Source organism: Culex pipiens, chromosome 2 (genome assembly GCF_016801865.2).
Source record: "Culex pipiens pallens isolate TS chromosome 2, TS_CPP_V2, whole genome shotgun sequence".
NCBI lineage: Eukaryota > Metazoa > Arthropoda > Insecta > Diptera > Culicidae > Culex > Culex pipiens.
The window spans coordinates 41,694,527-41,716,250 of NC_068938.1; the positions used below are offsets into that span (position 1 = coordinate 41,694,527).

The following is a 21,724-nucleotide window of genomic DNA, read 5'->3' on the forward strand; positions in this document are numbered from 1 at the left end:
TATAAACAAATATGCAATTTTAACCATGAATGTATACTAAAAAATTACTTAACAATTTTGGGAGTAAACTACACTATAAAGTGCACCGTTTTCAAGTTATAGCCATTTTTATGTAACTTTTTTTCAAAATAGTCGCAGTTATTGATTTTTTTTAAAATAGTGCCCATGTTTGCCCACTTTTGAAAAAAAATACTTTTGAAAAACTGAGAAAATTCTCTATATTTTGCTTTTTCGGACTTTGTTCATACGACCCTTAGTTGCTGAGATATTGCCATGCAAAGGTTTAAAAACAAGAAAATTGATGTTTTCTAATTCTCACCCAAACAACCCACCATTTTCTAATGTCGATATCTCAGCAACTAATGGTCCGATTTACAATGTTAGAGTATGAAACAGTCGTAAAATTTAACGATTTTTTCGAAAAAAAATATTTTCAAAAAAATTAAATCAAGACTTACATATCAAAAGGGCGTAATATTGAATGTTTGGTCTTTTTGAAATGTTAGTCTTGATTTTAAATTTTCGAAAATATTTTTTTCGAAGAGATCGGAAAATTTCACGAATGTTTCATATTTTAACATTCTAAATCGGACCATTAGCTGCTGAGATATCGACATAAGAAAATGGTGGGTTGTTTGGGTTAGACTTAGAAAACATCAATTTTCTTGTTTTTAAACCTTTGCATGGAAATATCTCAGCAACTAAGGGTCGTATGAACGAAGTCCGAAAAAGCAAAATATAGAGAATTTTCTCAACTTTTCAAAAATATTTTTTTCAAAGGTGGGCAAACATGGGCAATAATTTAAAAAAATCAATAACTGCGACTATTTTCAAAAAAGTTACATAAAAATAGCTATAACTTGAAAACGGTGCACCTTATCAAAATTTTACTGAAGTACTTTTTGATTGCAAATTCTATTTTATATCGAAAAATGAAATTGAAAAATTTTTGCGACCAATATTTCGATTTTTAAAAAAAAATTGAATTGATTCAAAAAATCATAACTCGGTCAAAGATTTTTTGCCCATTCTGGAAATTTCTGAAAAGTTGGCATTTGGTGTCCTCTAAAACATATAAAAAAAAAATAAAAAAAAAATAAAAATAGTGTTTTTTTGCAAATCAAGTTTTAGTGACAAAAAGTGAAATTAAAAATCACAAAAAAAAATTTCCGTGTATCATTTTTTTTCACTGTAGTCCATATCCATACCTACAACTTTGCCGAAGACACCAAATCGATCAAAAAATTCCTTTAAAAGATACAGATTTTTGAATTTTCACAAATCATTTTTGTATGGACAGCTGCTAAATTTGTATGGAAAATTATATGGACAAACTAATGATGCAAAATGGCTTGTTTGGGCATACAGAAGGCACCAAAAAAGTTTCAGCCGGAATAAAAAATACAGAAAAATCGAATGACCGAAATCTTAGACAACTGTTCAGGTTAGATATATTTTTTGAAGAATGACTTTTTTTTTGATCATCCGGATACCAAACTATGTTATAAATACCTCTGTGAGCGATAAATTCACTGTAATGTTTAATTTCAATTTCATCAAAATTGTAACCTTAATGTTACGCAAAGCTGTAACATGTAAATGAGTGAAATAAAATTAAATTAAAGCAAAGCTTGTTTTCCCCTTCACATCAGGCTCATCTTGACAAGCATCACGGAATAACGCCAAAAGCTCTGCTCGCATGGTATGTCACTGTAATCCATAAAGCTGCAAACAAATTGCACGCGGCTTTGCCAATCTCACATTCTCTCGTGATAACAACCCTTCAATATGCGCGACATTTCGCGACAAACTGATAGTCCCGGCTTTCAAACTCTCTGTGGACTCACCTCGCACACAGGTATCACTTATTCAATTACACCGGATCGCATCGAAGCACTGCCTCTCATGCCCGTGTCGTTGATTGCAAATGCAAATACTAATAGCTGCACCATGCAAGTTGCAATTTGCCGGCGTACTTCAGTCACACCTTGCCCATTGACGGCCGGTTCCCGACACCGCCTGAATAATGTGTAACACAATAATGGATTATCCGCTTAATTAAGTTTGTGATGATAATATCAATATTTAATGCTTGCTTTGCTCGCTGGGGAACTTGGCCAGGGCAAGCGAGACATATTGTAATAAAAGCATGCATGACCTTTTAAGGGAAACACTCAGCCGTACTTGGGGATTCTATCAAATCCTGAGATACAACTAGGAAGACTGTGTTTTAGATGTATCGGAATTCACTTAAAACTTTCAGGGACACTTCGGAGGCTTTTATCGCTCAACTGTTCGAATCTTGTGTCCACGTTGAATACGTTGTTGCCCTGGAATCTAGATTCGGATTGTACAGAAGTGAATGCTTTCCGACTATAAATTCGGATTTATCAGAAACCTCATTCCCCTCCATTCAACTTCAACACACACAGACTTCTGTAGCTGTCCTTGCCAGAAGCTGCTTGCTACAAAAACACAACCAGCTAGATATGACAACACAGAGCAAACAATGAATGAACGGCCCGAGTTTCCTTCCGTTTGCTGCTTTCCACTTGATTATTGATTTATTGCATCACCTGTGCCACTAACTTTGGACGGAACCTCAAGCCACAGACTCAGCCACGTCATAGACCGCCTCTATCAATATTTAAACCAAGGGCTAGTCGCTTTAACTACACACCGGCAGCTCAGCCGGGCAAGGTTGTGCGTGACTTTGTCCTAGCGCCGGAGCCTAATGGTACTGCAGGTTTAGTACAGAGAGTGAATCGATTATAGCGCACGGTCACAGCTGCAGGAAGTAATGGGCATCTCATCGAATCAACGATTCATGAGCTTGCTCATTATTCAAAATTACGGTCGATTCCGGTCCCCGACGCAGACGAAATTTATCACACTGGGACCGTAAATCAGCCACATAGACAGCAGAGGACAGAGCGTTATGGCATTATCAATGTCCAGTTTTGGAGACAGGGCGAACAGAAGCACCAGATAACCGTTTGTCAGAATGTGCCATTTGTAAAGGACAGCCAGGGACAGCAGCAGTACAGCATTCGGGGGATGATACAGAGAGATGGAAACAGCCAGCAATCGATACTGTCTAGCCACGCTGTTTCCACTTGGATCTTGGCTGAAGAGGATTCTTTACGATTCGGTTATAATCGTTGAATATTTTTCTTAGTGAGGATAAAACATGTGATTCAGGGTTTTGTTTATATAAATTTAGAACTTATTTTCGGGAAAATGCAAACCAAGATTTTTTTCTTTAGAATTTGTTACAAATGTTCACAAATCTGCAACAGTACGATTCTGAACTACAGTCTAGACTCGGTAATTCCAAGGTTTGTATGGGATGGGATGTCAGTAAACGCTAAAATTTCGTCAAGGTATGATAGATTTAGGCTCCCTGAACACGCTCCAATCGATATAATAGAATTTTAGTGAATTCCCTGCCAATAAATAACATTGTAAATTTTGGTATAACCACCTTGGGAACATGTTTAGCAACCATGCGCACCCTTTTAAAAGTAACCATGCGCACCCCCTTGCCTTTGCTATCCTCATAGATAAACGTAGGTGCGCATGGTTGCTTTAGAGAATTCCATAGAAAGTATATCCAAAATTAACAATTTTATTTATTGGTAGGGAATTCACTGTCGATTGGATCTATCATACCTTGACGCATGCCAAAAACATTTTATTTTTCGTATTTTTTTTTGAATTTTCTTATTTTTAACATCATTTTTGAGTACTGGTACCCCATTTTAGTCAAATTTGACTATTAAATTATCAAATGCATTTTTTAAATGTTTCATTACCGCCATTCTGGCTACCATCTTGAATTTAATTTATTTCTTAAATTGAATTCATTTATTAATGTAAAATCAAATTTTGCAATCAAAAAATACTTAAGGCTTCAACCATAAAGTACGTCACGCTGAAATCAGCCAAAATTTACCCCCCCTCCCCCCCCTTTGTCACGCTTACAACACACAATGTCACACTTGCTTAGACCCCCCTCCCCCCCTAGAGCGTGACATACTTTATGGATGACGCCTAAGTGAAGTGTAGATAAAGTACACCTTTTTCAAATTATAGCTATGTCAAGGTATAACTTTTTTAGCAGTTTTTATTTTTTTTAAATGGCAATTAAAAAAATATTTTGGTATTTTAGAATCAAAAATATATTTCTTTGAAGAAACTTATTCTTGACATTTTTTTTTAAATTTGTAAAAAAAGCACAAAATTTTACTAAGAAACATTGATTTTTTTTAAAAAGGCTGTTTTTAAAAAAATGTTTTTCTTAAAAAATAGTTTTTATATATCACTAGTTGAAAAAAAATCATAACTTGGTCAATTTTTTTGCCTTTTTAAGGTTTTCTGAAAAGATGACATTTTATGTCCCTAAAAAAAAATATAAAAAAATGATTTGTTAGCAGGCTTCAAGCCGTGGTTTCAACATTTGAATAAAAAAGTGCATAAACATGCATTTTACACCAGTCCAGTTTTTTTACATCCACTACTTTTCTAAGTAATTGAAGAATTTTTATTTCGCGAAAACAATACCTTCCGCTGTACTGGACATTGGAATTTCAAAAAAATTCCAAATATTTTTTGACGAATCCAATTACATTCCATTTTTATGGACAGCTGGCAAATTTGTTTGGTGGTTGACTGATGATGCCAAATAGCTCCTTTGGGAAAATTGAAGGCATATAAAAAGTTTCAACCAGTTTAACAATTACAAAAATAAAATTTAAAAAAGTCTCTTTTTGTAGCGATTTGCTCTTATGCTTTTTTTGTTTTGTAATTATTGTAAATCATTTGTTCAAATGATTTTGGGTCGATATGTATAAGTGAAGGTATGTAAATCTAGGAGGTGAATTTAAAAAGTTCAATTTTCGAGTGATTTTACAGTCTTTCCTCAGTGAGGAAGGCAAAAACAAAAGACAAATTTATAAATTAAAAATATGATAATATCAATAAAAAACACCTTTGGTCAATTGTCATTTTTTTAATCAGGCACTTTAGAACTTAACTTCAGACATTTTTAAATTTTAAACCATAATTTAGAAACAATTGTAAAACTTGACGAGTCCTCAGTGATGTTACTAAATGTTGGCAGCAAGGGTCCTGATTTTCGGCTCAAAGATCAGAAATCACTCACTCATCGCCGAACGAATCTTTGCCGACTGGAGCGCTGCAACCATTCGAGAGCGAACACGACCCGCTACCTTCCAGCGCCATGGCACATTGCTTTACACAACGAAACAAATACTTTGTGAATTTCTTTGCCTTCTCCGTAATCGACGAACGAATATGTTCAGAGAGGAGAGAATCCAGCGAGGCTCTCACTTGGCCTGCACTACCACAGTTTGCCATCAATTTATATTTGGCAAGGTGAAAATTGCTGTCAAATGTGTCTTTGATGTTGTAAAACATTTTTGATCAACAAAAGTGTTAAAAACATTTATGATAACATTGTTTTTAAGCAGTTTAATAAATGAACAGAACAAAGCTGATCGCAGACTATTTCGAGCCAGCTTTGAGCGACATACCGCAATCAGCATCTCTGAGCCATTCGCTGTACTACCCGATTGAAGTGAGAGGGAGAGCAAAGAGAGAGTATTCAGTAGCGATTGGTGTGGAAGTGACAAACGGTAGGAAACAATCAGGACCCTTTGTTGGCAGTTGTATAGCTGAAGCCATGTCTTCGTCCCGCCCGTGTGGATCAATCGGACCGCGCACTGGACTCACAATCCAGATGTTGCTGGTTCGAATCCAGCGGCGGGCTCTCTACAATTCTTTGTGTAAAGATGGGTATCCGGCGCCGTCGCTCCGTGCCGTACTCAAACACTTAGGAGCCCAGGGCGGCGAAGTCCTTGTAGTTAAAAGGAAGACACTAGTGGTTTGTACTATATCAATGGTGGCCGACAGCTATAAAGTCAACTTCGTTTATGTCTCAATAATTTTGTGTTATTTTTTGTTCAAAAATTTACATATTGGCTTAGAAATTTGGTATTTAGTTCGACTTCTAAACCCCGAGTTGTACCAAGATACAAAAAGTTAAAAAATGACTAGTGGTTTTTCTGGTGGTATGTTCTTATTTTATCAAGAGTCATTTGTTTGCCGTGTCTGTGATTTTAAAACCAGAGCAAAACTGGTTAATGTTTTCCTCTCGTCAAGTGTACAATCTTGTTTATGGACCAATCACTTTGTTTAAAGGTAAACAACGGTTCTGTGCACATGACAATCATCAATTTCTGTCAGCCGTTATCAGCCAGCTCAGATAAGCACGCTATCTACCTTTACTTGAAACACCTTCCCATTTACACTGCCATAACTTGTTCTACATTCACATATGAATAATTGACAAGAGAGGTGTCCTTACATCATCTTATCTCGTGCATTTCACACCTTTATTCCCTTATTCCGTTCACGGCACTGTGACTGCAACCGACTTGGTCAAGCTCTCCTGCATTTGAAAGCAAAATTGATGTCGTCGTCGTTTATCTTATCTGCTGGAAGTTCTCTCTACCGGTTCGCTACTTGCCTTTTCCCGCGTTTATTTGTGTTGCTTATTTGTTGTTGGCTCTGCTTATAAATACCAATCGAAACCTGTCAAACAGCTGGGTCATTTGTACAACATGCTCCGACAATGTGGACTAATCTGACAAGCTTCAAAGTGAATATGTTCATGTTCTTTGAAGAACATCAAAGTAATGTCGTGCAACGATTAGCAAACTACCCCAGAACAACCAGATGATCGAACCATCACTCAGTCGCTTACTCTACCATGTCCGCTGAGTGGATACTAAATAATGTCGGCTTAGCGATGAAGTTCTCGACGACCAGCAGAGAACAAACCACTCGACTGTGAGTGGATTGACTAATCGCCGAAAGACCAAATGTCAGAACTTCTGGATCTCACAGCGAAGTTCGTTGTGTTTTCCAGATATCCGAGTTTGACACTGTTTGTGGCGACGAGTGTGGAATAAATTAGCTGGAACGACGCAGCATTTCACAGCTTTTCAAGGTTGCTGGCTCTCTCAGTGGAACCGATCAACTGTGAACGATCCGCTCCATTGTGGTCAGTCGGCATAATCCGGCGAGACAGATGGCCACATGCTGTGGCCCGCGGGTCGTCAAGTTCATTACACGCATTATCGTTGGTGATGCCTGTTTTTTGTTGTCGTTTGGACGACGTCGAAATCCGATAACGACCCGTGCTCGGGCGCTGGATTGATTGGATATTTATTGAGATCAGCTTGGCGAATCCGAACACGAAGTGGTTTGATATTGAATTTTTATTAGCTATTGATTTTTGGGTGTTTTGAGACGAGTCTGTCGTTATAATGCGATTTCACTGCTTCCAATCGGAAGGCGTGGTTGGAATCGTTGATGTGTGTGATGTAATTTGTTATGACTGTGCCAATAATTGATTCTATCACTCGATATGAAATCCCTTGTATTTGAAAATAACATTCTAGAGAAATCTATCAAAATTCCAGATTTTTTTTAAAGAATACAAATTCGATACAATGACACCAAAATCTCAAAGTTAGCTCACTAATCGATTCCAATTACCAATAAAGTCGTTTTCCGCTCGAGTTAACTATGAAGCCAAGCTATACTTCCTTGTTTAACAATTCCAACCAACCACCGCCAATTAGAAGCATTCCAATGTCAGTGTTGATCGTGCCACTCCTCATTCACACACCTCTTCCAAAAGCGTGCATTTGTTTTCACACTTGAACGTGCAACATGTATCGATATCGAACAAGAATTTCACTTGGCCGCCCAGCGCCACTCTTATCAGCTTCGAAAACCCCTCTGTAAACAAGACATTCCTCCGGTCATTTTAAAGTGACCACTTACGTCCGCGATTTTGGAAAAAGGTTTTCGATCCTTATCAGCAGCGCAGCTTGCGAGAGAAGCCACGATTTATAAACGCCATTAAATTTGCTTCTCGATGTCTGCCCCTGCTTGATAACAGGCGACTTCTCAATTTCTTATCAGCAGATGATTTCTAACGTTTTTGTTTTTCTTTCCAATTTTTCTCAATTTCAGCGGGCGCACCCACAGCAAGGACAGCCAGCAGAGCTCCCAGAGTGATCTTAGCCTTTCCGGTGGTTCACCCAAGCTGCAGCCGAAAGTTTCCAGCATACGTAAGTAGTCTGCTTGCTTTTGTGGAAGCTTTTTTTTTACTGGCAGGAAATTTACAGGGTGACAAGTTAGGGTGAAATCTGGAGTATTTTAATAAATATATTTTTCTTTGCGAAATCGAAATCGATATCTTTTCGTTATTGGATATGGCTGAACAAATAGAAAACATGCATTATTAAACGAGCACCTTTGAAAAAAAAAAGAAAAGATAAAAATCATCCCTACAACGTTATGAAACGTTGTTACACACTAAACAAAAGCAATTAGGTTAAGGCTCTGAAACGCCTCATTTCCGTTCGGCCATTGAGCGGCCATGTTTGTTCAAAAAATGGTTTTCTTTGTGTTGTTTGTCGTAGCATTTTACATATCGTGATTATATTTTCACTTCAATTTACTATTTCTGGACACTTATTTCAGAACCGTCATTGACAGTAATTGTCCTAAGAGTGGAAGACTACATCTATGACCTTAATGAAAATAACAAAAAATGTGTATTTAGGTAAACGTAAGTTTACGTTTTTTTATATAAACTTTTTTTTCCGAGTTTTGGTACTTACTTTTTATCTTACCGTTTGGAGCTAGAAATCATTACAAAAGTTGACATGTCAAACTAGAACTTTTAATTGCATCTTAAAATTGATGTTTTTTTGTTCAAACAAAGAATGCTTTGCAATAAAAAAAGGTTTCTACAATGTCATTTTATAGAAATTCTCTACAGTTTCGCATACCGACTTTTTACTGTTAGTTTTTTTATTTGGACTAAATTTTGTTCATTGAATCCTTAAGTTCAAATAAGTAATTGTGCAAAGTTGGTTTTTCAATACAAGTATCCGTACAAATTTTTGAGCTGTCCTTACAAAAGTGATAAGAAAACGTTCGAAAGTCCGTATCTTGAGAAGGGATTTTTGGATCGATTTGGACACTTCGGCAAAGTTGTAGGTTACAGTTAGGGCTTTTCAGTAAAAATGAGTTCATCGTAAAACTCCTTTTTTAATTTATCATTTCATTACAAAAAGACGTTTTTGACTGACCTTAACCCTTCGCTTTTTTATATCTTCAATTGTTTTAGTGCACAAAAAGTGCCAATTTTTGAGCTACAGTACATGACGGACTTTTATTATTACAGTTTTAAAAAACAGATTTTTTTAAAGGTTCGAAGAAGCTGTAAATTTTTTTCTCAAAAAGCATTTTTCAAGTTTAAAAGATTTTTATATGAATTTAAAGTTTTTTCAAAATTTTCAAAATACTGTCTAGCTCGACGATCTCTAATAAAAATATATTCCAATAGCTAATAAAAATTTAGATTTTTTGTTAAATTTGTTTAAACTATTGACCCAATTTTTAATTTCAAAATAGAAACCTTTGCGAATTTGTGTCATCTTTTCGGAAAAAATATGCTCAGAATTTCAAAATCACAACTTACATTTCAAAATAGCTAAAAACTTATTAAATCAGTGTCAAATTTGTCAAAATCATTTTTTGTAATGGCAAAATATAAATATAATAGCTTTTTTTAATGTGCACTTTTTAATTGAAAAGTTTAAAAGATAACCTGCAACTTTGCCGAAGACACAAACTCAATCAGAAAAACATTTCTTAAGATACTGGTTTCCAACGTTTACATAACACTTTTGTTTGAAGAGCTTAAACATTTTTTTTTATGGAGAAACCATTGATGCTACATAGCATAATGGAACTAGAGGATTCGTAGGAAAACTTCATATAAAACGTAAAAACGTACTTTTCAAATTTATAAAATGAAAATTGTTACGACGAATTAATTTTCTTAGAAATTATATGCTGCTTAAAAAAACATCAGGTAAATCGTATTTCTTTGCATCAGGTATCATGTGATGTTGTACCACTTCAACAAGATTTTCATTTATTTATATTCATAATTATAATGCAACATACAGAAAACGGCTTTCTTTGTTTGTTTTTGATTACTTTTTTGAACATACATATCAAAATTATTCAATTCGTCTATTTTCGTTCAATTTTCATATCTTGACAAAAAGTTCGTTGCTCTGAAATCACAAAAGATAAGCTCTTTAAGAAATGTATTTGTATAAATATACATTTTTTTTAACGCTTAAATTCTCGCAAAAAGATTGGGTCAAAATTTTTACACTTAAAATGTTGACAAATTTAGATTCATTTTTTGCCGAAAAATCTCAAAAATTCCCGGGAAGTTGGAAGCTCTGTTCGTCAAATTTAAGAAAATATGAGCCTTATTTTGGTTTGGTTTAATCAGCTGAATTTGAAATCTTACCAAATCTGATGCAATTATTTTTTTATAACCATTTTTCATCATATTTACAGCACTTCTGAAAAGCGTTTTCAAATGAAATCATGTTAAAAATAGCTTTTAGGAAAATTCTTCTATGTTTGACCTGTTATCAACTTGGTTCTATTTTTAACGAAATCGCTGATTTTCACTATTTTTTACATCTTATTTGTAAAAACTTTTGAGAAAAATCGGCTTGCTCACTTCCCATTTTGCTGTTTATCACTTGAATTCTGATAAAACTTTTTTTGGAAGCTGTAAGTTGCTGCGAAAAGTTTTGCATGTTTTTGTTAAAATCCCCTGTTGAGCATTTTTTGTTGTCTTATATTTTATATACATTCAAAATGAAGTTTTAAAAATATTTTTTTTAACTAAAACTGAACATAATAAACAAGATTTGAGCCTCCACCATGCCGATTTAAAAACGCCACCCCTAAATCACATCCACCCACCACCCAAACCGTCGCGACGCCCTGACGGTGGGTAGCATTGGCTTTTCAAAGAAAAAAAAAAAGCTCAGATTCACCTTGTTTGCCGCCCCCCGCAGTGGGTAGCGAGTATTTTACGAGCATACTTTTAGGCGTTTTTGCGCTCTCGTCGAAAGTTTCGGCGGAAAAGTTAGCTTTAGTGGGAAAGTTTTTCCGAGCTGCGTGTTTTTTTCTCTGTGAAGCCCTCTCGGGTAGTGCGAAAACTTTGCACGAGTTCTGGGGAATATTTGGTAAAATTAACTATTTAGCAAAGTGTTTGGAATGGGGTTTTTTAAGGGGTTTGGGAGAAGTTCAGTTCGTTTGAAAAATGCGAATAAATGGAAAATGGACAAAGTTTGAAAGAGCGTAAATAATTTGTGTAGTAAAGGAGAATGGGCAAATTTGTATGGGAGCTGGTCCAAGGATGTACACGAACGGGAGAAACTTTATTCGAAAGATCTCGCCGAGACATGAAAAAAAGTCTTCTGGACGAACTCTCTAAACCCCGGGGTTCAAAAGTTACAAGTTGTTGAAGTTTGAGTATTCTGGGTTAAAACGTGCAAAAAATCGTAGTTTTGCTATTGCTAAAATCACTCATAAAATCCTTATTTTATTATGGATCTCGATCATCTTGACTTCATTCGACGCGTATCAGCAAAAACTATAAGTTCTGATATGTTTTAGCATGATTGAAACATGACTTCTCTTGTCTTTATCCGTTTGAACCGTTTTTGCAAGAGGCTTACCATAGAAACAAGTCGAAACTTGAAGATTTTGAAAACGGATCCTACCCAGACTGCTTCAGTGAGTATGGAAGGCTACAGCGCAATGTTGTAACAACTTATTGGGATGTTCTGAGTCATCCGAGAACTCCTTGGAGTTAAGACCGGTGGGTCTACCGCCGTAACAAGCAAGAGGTCAGTGATTTTTTACCACTGATCATAACCGCATAGCTTCAGTGAGTATGGTAGACTACTTTGTTAATGTTTTGAAATGTCCTGGGTCATCCTAGGACTCACTGAAGTTAAGAGCTGTGGGTCTACCACCGTGACAATCAAGATTTCTACCTGTTTTGACCACTGATCATACCCGCATAGCTTCAGTCAGTATGGTAGACTGCTTTTTTACTGTGTTGGGATGTCTTGGGTCATCCCAGGACTCACTGGAGTTAACAGCCACAGATCATAACTCCAGGGAGTCCTTTGGTGATCCAAGACAGCCCAAGTCATTTACAAAGTAGTCAAACCTACTCTGAAGCTATGCGGGTATGATCCGTGGGCAATACCGGTCGACATCTTGCTAGTTACGGTAGTAGACCCACAGATCTTAACTACAGGGAGTCCTAGGATGATCCTGGACATTTCAAAATAATAACAAAGTAGTCTACCATACTCACTGAAGCTATGCGGTTATGATCAGTGGTAAAAAATCACTGACCTCTTGCTTGTTACGGCGGTAGACCCACCGGTCTTAACTCCAAGGAGTTCATGGACGACCCAGAACATCTCAATAAGTTGTCACAACAATGCACTGTAGCCTTCCATACTCACTGAAGCAGTCTGGGTAGGATCTGTTTTCAAAATCTTCAAGTTTCGACTTGTTTCTATATCCATATATGGCTAACCTCTTGCACAAACGGTTCAAACGGATAAAGACAAGAGAAGTCATGTTTCAATCATGCTAAAACATATCAGAACTAATAGTTTTTGCTGATACGCGTCGAATGAAGTCAAGATGATCGAAATCCATAATAAAATAAGGATTTTATGAGTGATTTTAGCAATAGCAAAATACGATTTTTTGCACGTTTTAACCCAAAATACTCAAACTTCAACAACTTGTAACTTTTGAACCCCGGGGTTTAGAGAGTTCGTCTAGAAGACTTTTTTTCATGTCTCGGCGAGATCTTTCGAATAACGTTTCTCCCGTTCGTGTACATCCTTGGACCTAATCTGCCCATTCTCCTTTGGTCTAATTCGTCGCGACAAGTTTGAGAGTTGTTTGCAAATTTCTCGCTTATGTACCGCTTAATCATAGCTTTTTCCACCTGACTAACCGTCAATATTGCATCGCATATATGGTTACAAAAGAGATCCGAAGATCGACGGCGAGGGGGCCGCCGTTTATCTGGCTAGTTATAGTGATTGTCCTGCTGCTGCTGCTGCTACTAGGCCAAGACCGTCAATGAGTGGCTCTCGGGTATTATGTGGACCATTCAGTTCCAGTTCACACTAGAGGAGATTCCATCATCATTCCGATGCAGGGTTGCCAACTGAATCACTTCAACCGTGAAGAAGCGGTCAAGAAGTGGTTGGTTGGTTTGGTTGGGAAACATGAAACGTTTATAAGAAGCGATGGTCGGTGCATTTCTCAAGCTGTTATATAGAAGAAGAAGAAGAAGAAGAATTAGAAGAAGAAGAAGAAAAAAACCTTTTGAATGAAACAACTCGATTGAGGGATGATTGTGCGAGATTTGTAGCCGGGCAGTGCTGCGCGTTGTTTTATTGACTTTCCCACCTTCGGCGCTGGTGTGGTGGTGAGAGGCTCGATGTTTTTGTTATTGCCCTTCGGTTGAGATTCTCTGTTTGTTTTGGTTGCTTCTTGCTTTTTGATTTGATGTTTTGAGTGGAAGGTGAAATTGTAGTCTCTTAAGCTTTTTAAAAGTCATAAACTTATCATAGAATTTTTAAAGAATGTTTTTTTCATTCATTTTTTTTTAAATAATTCTACAAACTTGAAAATTTAAAGGAATTAGCTCAATATTTTTACAATTTCTCAAAGCAAATTAAATTTTCTATAAGAGACAACCTTAAGTTAAGAATTTGACGTTTGTGCTTCTTCGAAAGTTTAAAAGAATAAAGCTTTCCAGTAATTTCAAAGTTTCAAAGAAAATTAAATGATAATTAAAAAAAAACCCTTAGAAACCATTTAAAATCACAATTATATCAGTCAACCTTCAACGTTAATGACGACCGTTTTCGTTCATGTTTATTTAAACCTTCAAAAAATTTAAACATTTTGCCATCACAAATTTTATTACAATTTTTTATTGCTTAAAATTGTTATTGAAAAAACTTTTACAACTAATTGTAAACTTATTAATAAACATTGTTTAACGTTTGTTACTGTATTTTTAATCACTTTACACTTTAAGACTAAAGACTTGAAGACTGGAAATTTGGGACCATAGATCGGAAATAGACATAAAACTTGAAAAAAAAATATTTTTACAAATTCATCGCTATTTAGCAATTTTTTTGTAGCAACATAACTGTAGTAATGTATACAGCATTTTGTGATACTTTTTGCTTCAAATTTTTTAAACTTTTCTTAAAATTTGAAATTTAGAAGTGAACTCATTTTTTTTGTTATTTTATGTTGTTTTTGTAGAACATATTGTTTTCAAACCATTGATTGTTTTTAGACAATTAAATTCAATTTACGACCATTTAAAAATGCCTTAAATAAATGATTTTTCCCCAAAATATTTAACTTGATTTTAAAAATTTTAAAATTATTTTTATGCAAAAGAGCAGAATACTTCACATCAGTTTCTTTTTTTAACATTTAAAATCGAATCAAGAGTTTCAAAATTATCGGTAGTTCAGAAACTCATTTTTCAGCAACCAGCAGTTAGATCAACCAAGTCAAAAAAACAATTTAGGAGATTTTCTTTGAATTTCTTTCTTTAAATTGCAAACTAAACTGAAAAATATCGAAAAAATAAACCAAATTTCCAGTTTTTGCTTTTTGGGTGTTTTTCAAACCGCCTTGAGTCAGGGGTATTAAAAAACACCCAAAAAGCAAAAACTGAAACCGCCTTGAGTCAAGGGTATTAAAAAGCACCCAAAAAGCAAAAACTGAAAATTTTGTTTATTGGACCTTTCCAAAAAAAAAAAAAGAATTCCAGATGTAGGGTAGAGTAGTCATCAATGAGACACGGGGAACAATGATAAAATGGCTCTCACAAGTCGTAGTTTCAACCAATCAGGCTCATATTTGGAGGAAAGGTGTGTCTACTGGGTACACGTCTGCCATATAAGTGGCTTTGGTTATGGACGCTCCCTTGAAAAGTAATTCATAAATGTTTGATTCTGGGGTGTAAAAGTAAATTATGGACAAAAAAAATACTTTTTCGCTCGTAGGCTGCCATTTACACCAAAACTAATATTTCTTCAAGTGTCTTTCGACGTTCCATAGGGATTAAGTTGGGCTACAATGTCCTTTCATTAGATTTGGCCAAAATTTAAAATACACCCAGAATCCTGTCTCATTGTTCCCCACTCATTTCAGCCCATGGGTAACAATGAGACACTTTGATTTTTCTTCAATAAACTTTTCAAAATCGATGGAAATCTTTCAAAACATGAATTAAAAGAGATTTTTGGCATATTTATAGAGTTTAAACTTCATTTAACCAAAAATACAAAGATATTTGGTATTAATATATGGATTTTACAAAATTCAAATATTTTTTAGTGTAACTTTTGTTATTAAAAGTTTCATGTTGGCAAAATTGCTCTAAAATGTTCAAGGCAAGTCACCTGCAATGGAACAATACAAAAATATGATGTTTTGCTAGAAAAATGTTGATTTTCGTAGAGTGTCTCATTGTTCCCCAGCTGTCTCATTGTTCCGGCCAAGTGCGTCTACAATGAGACAGTTGAATAACTCTGGCTGTAGATGTCGGATCGATCTCATATTTTGGTCAATGTTAGAACACATTAAAAGAATGATAATGCAACTAAAAGCTCATAAAGACATGCTGATGAAAAAATAAGAAAAATCGTTGAAAGTTGAAAACCAAAAGTGTCTCAATGATGACTACCCTACCCTACTTATTTTTATTAGGTTCTTACCATTTGAACAGTTGAATGTTATTGAAAATTCTCCGAAAAATGTTAGGTACCATATAAAATACATTTGAATATGAAACTGAAACAGAGTACAAAATATCATAGAATTACAAAATACCGCTGAGAAAAATTTTATTATAAAACATTTTAATTATTAAATTAAATCAGCTCTCATCAAAGCATTTCTCTTCAACTCACCGCAACTCCAAGAACACCTTTCACGCAACCGATTCTTGTTCGGCGCTCTCTTTCTCCCCTGAATCAGAGATCAAGTCTCATTCGAGAGCATGCTTCGCGCTAATCCACTCTCTTTCACCTCACCATTCACTTATCTTTGCACGCAAAATAACTCCACTCGATCGCCAAAACGAGAGAGCCCTTCTCGCTCGCTCTCTGTTGATTGGCGGCGCCCAAACCGCGAAGTTTGCTCACGGTCAGCTTAGTTTGCATTAAGGTTTGATCGCGCTCGGGTCGGTAAAAGTTCCGGGAAGGCCCGCTTACCGGTGCGTGAAACGCGTAACTTAGAACACGTTTTGGGTACCTGTGTCAACGTGGATAGACACGTAACTGTGTGAGTTAATGCGGTTTTCTTGTTTGTTGAAGTTCTTTTTGGGGCCAGTGTGTTGTAGATTTATGGTGTGAAAGATGATGATCTTCTTACGAGAGTGAGCGTTCTCGTTAGCGGGATTCGTGCTAAAATTGGAGTTGTTGGTCACAAAGTGTCAGCTTGAGAGGTTGCAGATATTGTGCATGCGTGCTGGTGATTAGAGAAGCATGATTTAGAGTGGTAATTACGCCTAAAACAAGGCTAGAAGAACCGGTGAGTTGTGTCAACGCAACGCATCAACTCACGAGAGTGACAGCAGCTCTTGTTCAGTGAACACCAGGATTAATCGCAGCTGGATGGTGAAAACTCGCATCGACCAACAGGATCCTGTGACGGCGAAACTAGTCAGTCCCGCTGAACCTGCAGAACCAGCCTCGCTGAACAAGCCGTTGCGGCTAGTGACGGAGTCAGATTGAGATAAAAAGTCCCGCTGCTGTGGGTTCTCGTGTATGTGCATAAAATATTGTCGTTGAGGCCGATGCCGACCGCTCGGAGTGCAGGTTTTTCGGGATTTAATTTTATCTCCCGCTCTCGGCGCGATGCTTTCATAAAATTTGCATAAATCGGGCCGGCAAATGCGAACTGTTCTCGGTGCTTTGGTGTTCTGGTGGTGTGTGTTTTTATGCTGCTTTTGAAGCAGGGAGAACGAGACGGAAAAGTTTTATTTTTCTTCTGAATTTAGGATTACGGATGTGACACCGGAATGGAGATATTTAAATTTTATTATTGGGACCGTTGAGATTAGCGTGCAAAGTGAAGATTAGTGGGGCTGATGAGGTGTGTGATTTTTGGAACGGACGTTTTGGAACGATTCAAAAGTCTAGCTTAAAGTTGGAGATGAGATGGTAAAATAAAACAATTTAAGTTTAATTTGTAAGATTTTTAAATTCAGGTAATATATTCTAATTAGATTTTTGATATTCGTTCGTTCTTCTACAACACAAAACTTGGCAAAACCAATATTCGCTCAAATTGAAGTTATCCAAAAAGTGTCTTGGACAGAAACACTATTTTTCGTAAAAGGTTTTACGAGTTTAAACAAGAGTGTAAAGGTTCGATTTGTTTTCTGTGACAGAAGCAAATTAGTTTTAAGTTGCAGAGTTGTTTAGGTACCTTGATGTTAAAAAAACATAAAATAAGCAATAGATAACAATTTGAAGCTTTTGATTGGCCCTTAATATAGAAGACAGCATTTAAAACTAAACAAAATAAGCAAATATAAAAATGATATAAATTAAATAAAAAATAATAATGAATATGAGAAGTCAAGTTTACAAAAATTGTTAATCCCCCTAAACGTTACAAAAATATCAGATTTGAAAAACGACAGAAATGATGATTAACAATATTATATTATGATAACAGGGTGGCCACTCAAGTCGGGAAATCGGGAAAGTCGGAAAAAAGTCTGAAATTCGGCAAAATCTTCGAAAAATCGGGAAATAGTCGGGATTTGTGATTTTTTGTCATAAAGTCGGAAATTTAAAGCTCTTTAAAAAAAGTTTTCGACCTATTGAATAAGTTTGTAATATTTTGAACAATTTTCAAATTAATTTCACTCATTTCTTATTTAGCAACTTATTTTAAATTTAAGGTTTCCTTCACTATTTTTATCTATTTGAGTGTGAAATGGCTATTACAGACATTAACCTCTTCCCGCCCAGAGCTAAATCTAGATTTTTAACGATTTACGTTATTATTAGACATATATTGACCAAAATAGATGAAATTTTAATGGCTAAAAGTTTGAAGGTTAAAAATCTTATAAATGTAAATGTAAATAAAGGTACGCTTTTGACACAGATTAACATATTTTTTTAAAAGATTATTATTTATTTTTGACTAAGTTTATAAAAAAAACAGGTAACTTCTAACTTTGAAGCTAATAAAAACCAATATAAAAATATCGCTAAATTTCAATAATTATGGCCAGCATAAAGTTATATTTGTTTTATTTATCACATTGCTTGAATATTATAAAAACTTGAGTTTTTCAACAGTTTTTTTTGCGGCAAATATTTTTAAATGTTGAACTAAATTCATTAAGACATTTCAAATAATTCGTCCTAATATTTGATTCCCTTTAACTTTTTTGTAAGTATGGGTAAATTACTATTGATATAGCTTGATTGTCAGGTGTCGGCAAACTAAAATGTCGAATTAAATCCAAAAGTTTTTCGTTCTTAATGATAAAATGGAAAACTTTTTTACGTGTGAAAAAATAAATTAAAATGCAAAAAATTAAATCATCAAATTTTGGTTTAAGTAAACTATGAAGGTAAAATTAAATGTAAAAAATTAAAATCATGAAATTTTGGTTTAAGTTATTACAAATATGTTTGAAGAATTTGTCTCTTCAATAATTTCACCTCAAATTAGTTAAACCATGGGTTTTATCAAACCGGATTTTTCCTTGTAAAAAAAAAAAAAAAACTAAGCATTTCAAAATTAAAAATTAATGAAATTTAATGAGAACTTGGTAAAATTTTGCTTTTCAACTTTTTTGCATTTCCAGTTAAAACGAAGTTTCAAAAACTTCATATTTGACTATTATTTGAGGTTCTGGAAAAGTCGGGAAAAAGTCTGGAATTTGAAAATGGCATTTGAGTTGTCACCCTGTTATAATATAAGATTTGGAGATTGTCAACAAATTAACATCATAATTGCTATTCATTTTTGATATGGTTTGCAAAAAATCTTGTAATAAGTTAGAAATGTACAGATATCATCAAGATGTACCATAAAACTCAATTTTAAGATTATGCTTAATATGCCGCATAAAATACATTTTTTGACCAAATTCGGTTCTTTTGGTCTCAAATGAAAGCATAAACATAGAAACCTGCCTTCGACATATCAAACTTCTTGAAACTGAAAGATATGACAATGTAATTACTCTCTGACTCATCCTGGCCACTTGGAACCGGTTACAGGTTGCCCATTGAAGACACTTCCAATACCCAACTATATAAAGTAAGATGGTTCTAAAAGTCATTTTATATAAATCTGTAACTTCTGATCTTGAAATGAATAATTTGTTCCTTTTAAGTGGTTATATTTCATAAAAAGGATCTTCAAATCTTCGGATTATGACAAATCTGATAGCTTTATAAATATGGAATGATCCATCGAGATTTACCACATCCAGCATTTTTAGGTTAAGTAAGTTTTCTGATAGGTCTTACAAATGCTTTTCTAAAATACTAAAAATGTAAATATTATTAGGTTTTCAGCAATAACCACCTCATTTTTAATCATCTGGACTTGAGCCAAAATGGGTTTCAGCCTAAATTTTGAAGTACTTAACTTGACTTTATTTTTGAAAATAGAGGTTCCCTACAAACTTAAGCCTGACCAAATGACTTCAACACGGACAAAATCACACTTAGCAAACCGAGTGTGAATTTTGTTCAGTTTGCTTTAAATGTTCCTATTATCTCTCATAATGATTCCAAAATGGTCCACGATTACTGCTTTCTTCGCTCGATGTGAAACATCCATAATGAAACCCTCTTCAGGACCCACATCATGCAGAACCGATCGCAGCCGACGCGCGTACCCTATGTGGTCCAATCCCTCCCCCCAAAAACTCGTGACCAGATCTCAATAATAGACCAAGGGTCCAGACACCACCACACAACCACACGTGTACATAATTTTCGCAAATCACTAAACCATGAAACGCAAAAGAACCCACAATCTTTCTCTCCCCTCATTTTCTCGGCGTTACCAACAACCGCGGAACATTCCACACCACGGCGTGGAGAATAGGGGGTCCTATGATTTAGTACCCTCTCGTCCGGCGAGGCCGGCGGGCGGCCAGTTCTTTTTATGCATATCATTATGCGAAGGCCTCCCCGTGAGGAACAGGTTTGCAAAATCTGCCCGCACCTTTTGTACCCAACTTGTTGGTGGTGGTGTAGATCATCAACGACCTGCCATCATCATTGTGTATAGTGCTTTCAAGGCAGCACACTAGGGCTCGACGCGCGCCACTCTTTGGGGGTCTCTAACGGGAACTTGGAGCTTCTTTGGAGCCAGAGACCGTGCGTTTTGCGCAACGAGGAGAACGTGAAGATCTTCAGTCCAAGCAAAAATTTCGTGTTGAGGTCAGGTCGTTTGCGATACCGATCGCTACCTTTCTTTCCCGGAGGAGGAAAGACTTGGCGGCGGCACACCAGGTTCGCATACCGTTCGCCGGAGATGCTTATCCACCGGACTAAAAGGAACAGCAGAAAGAATGGCCAGACATCGGTCTTCCGTAATCTACAGCCATCTACAGCGCCTTACAGCGTTCTTTCGGACGACTCAAAAGCCGCTTTGTTGGCAAACAACATTCGCGAAGTACACACACACGCGAAGAACCGTTGCGCGCTGTCCGGCGATCAAAAGTGATTTGTGGCCGCTGCGCCGAGTCAGGTTTCTACGAGCCGATAGAGATCAGCTACCCAGCAGCAGCTCCAAGTTCAGATGGAGTCCCATGCAGTGCCGAAACAAGGTATCGATGGGAGTTCGCGCAGATCCCAACGTGTTCGGAACTCCCACAACAAATGCGGCCGTAGACAGCGCACAGTGGAGCTCGGAGTTGACCACAAAGGGTTGGCGGTGGCGACTATAAAGAGGGTTAATTGGCGGTGACTGTGATGCCGTCAAAAGGCGAAACCAGAGTGGCGGCGAGGTGGTACGGAAGATCTGCCTTGTTGACCTCTATTTGGGGCGCACAGTAGAGGGACTGTGAGTGCGTTAAGTGATTGTGCGGTCGGGATGACATGTCGTGTGTAGTTGGAATTAGAAAGTAATACATTGTATTACATTAAAATCCTGGCAGAAAAGCGTTAGCGAGGTACATGACGAAGTTGACTTTATAGCTGTCGGCCACCATTGCTAGTACTAACCACTAGTGTCTTCCTTTTTATTTACAAGGACTTCACCGCCCTGGGCTCCTAAGTGTATGAAAGTATGGCACGGAGTGACGGCGCCGAATACCCATATTTACATAAAGAATTTTAGAGCGCCCGCCGCGGGATTCGAACCGTCGACCTCTGGATTGTGAGTCCAGTGTGCGGTCCGACATGAATACATAAAAAGGACAAAAGATTTTGAAGAATAAAAAATAGCTAACTGTATTTTTCATAAATCTTGATTAAGAATAGCATAGCATAGAATAGCATGCTGCGTTATGCTACCCGTATCTGTTGATATTTTACATGAATCTAGATTAATAAGATGAGGGATACTTCTAAATATTAATAGTTTCCGGAGCTTTCAAATTTTTCTATACTAAAAAAAGATTTTTTTTTTAAATTTTTTGTCTGTATATTTTTGGTTGCTAACATAGTAAAAA

General features: G+C 36.2%; 1 protein-coding gene across 1 annotated transcript in view; it reads left to right on the plus strand.

Moving 5' to 3' along the window:
* Positions 1 to 21,724, plus strand: part of LOC120420085 (serine-rich adhesin for platelets) — a 228,836-nt gene that overhangs the window by 66,435 nt on the left and 140,677 nt on the right. Inside the window, exon 3 of the mRNA XM_039583018.2 lies at positions 8,068 to 8,165. Within this exon, the coding sequence (XP_039438952.1) occupies positions 8,068 to 8,165 (98 nt within the window). The remainder of the gene's footprint in view (positions 1 to 8,067; positions 8,166 to 21,724) is intronic.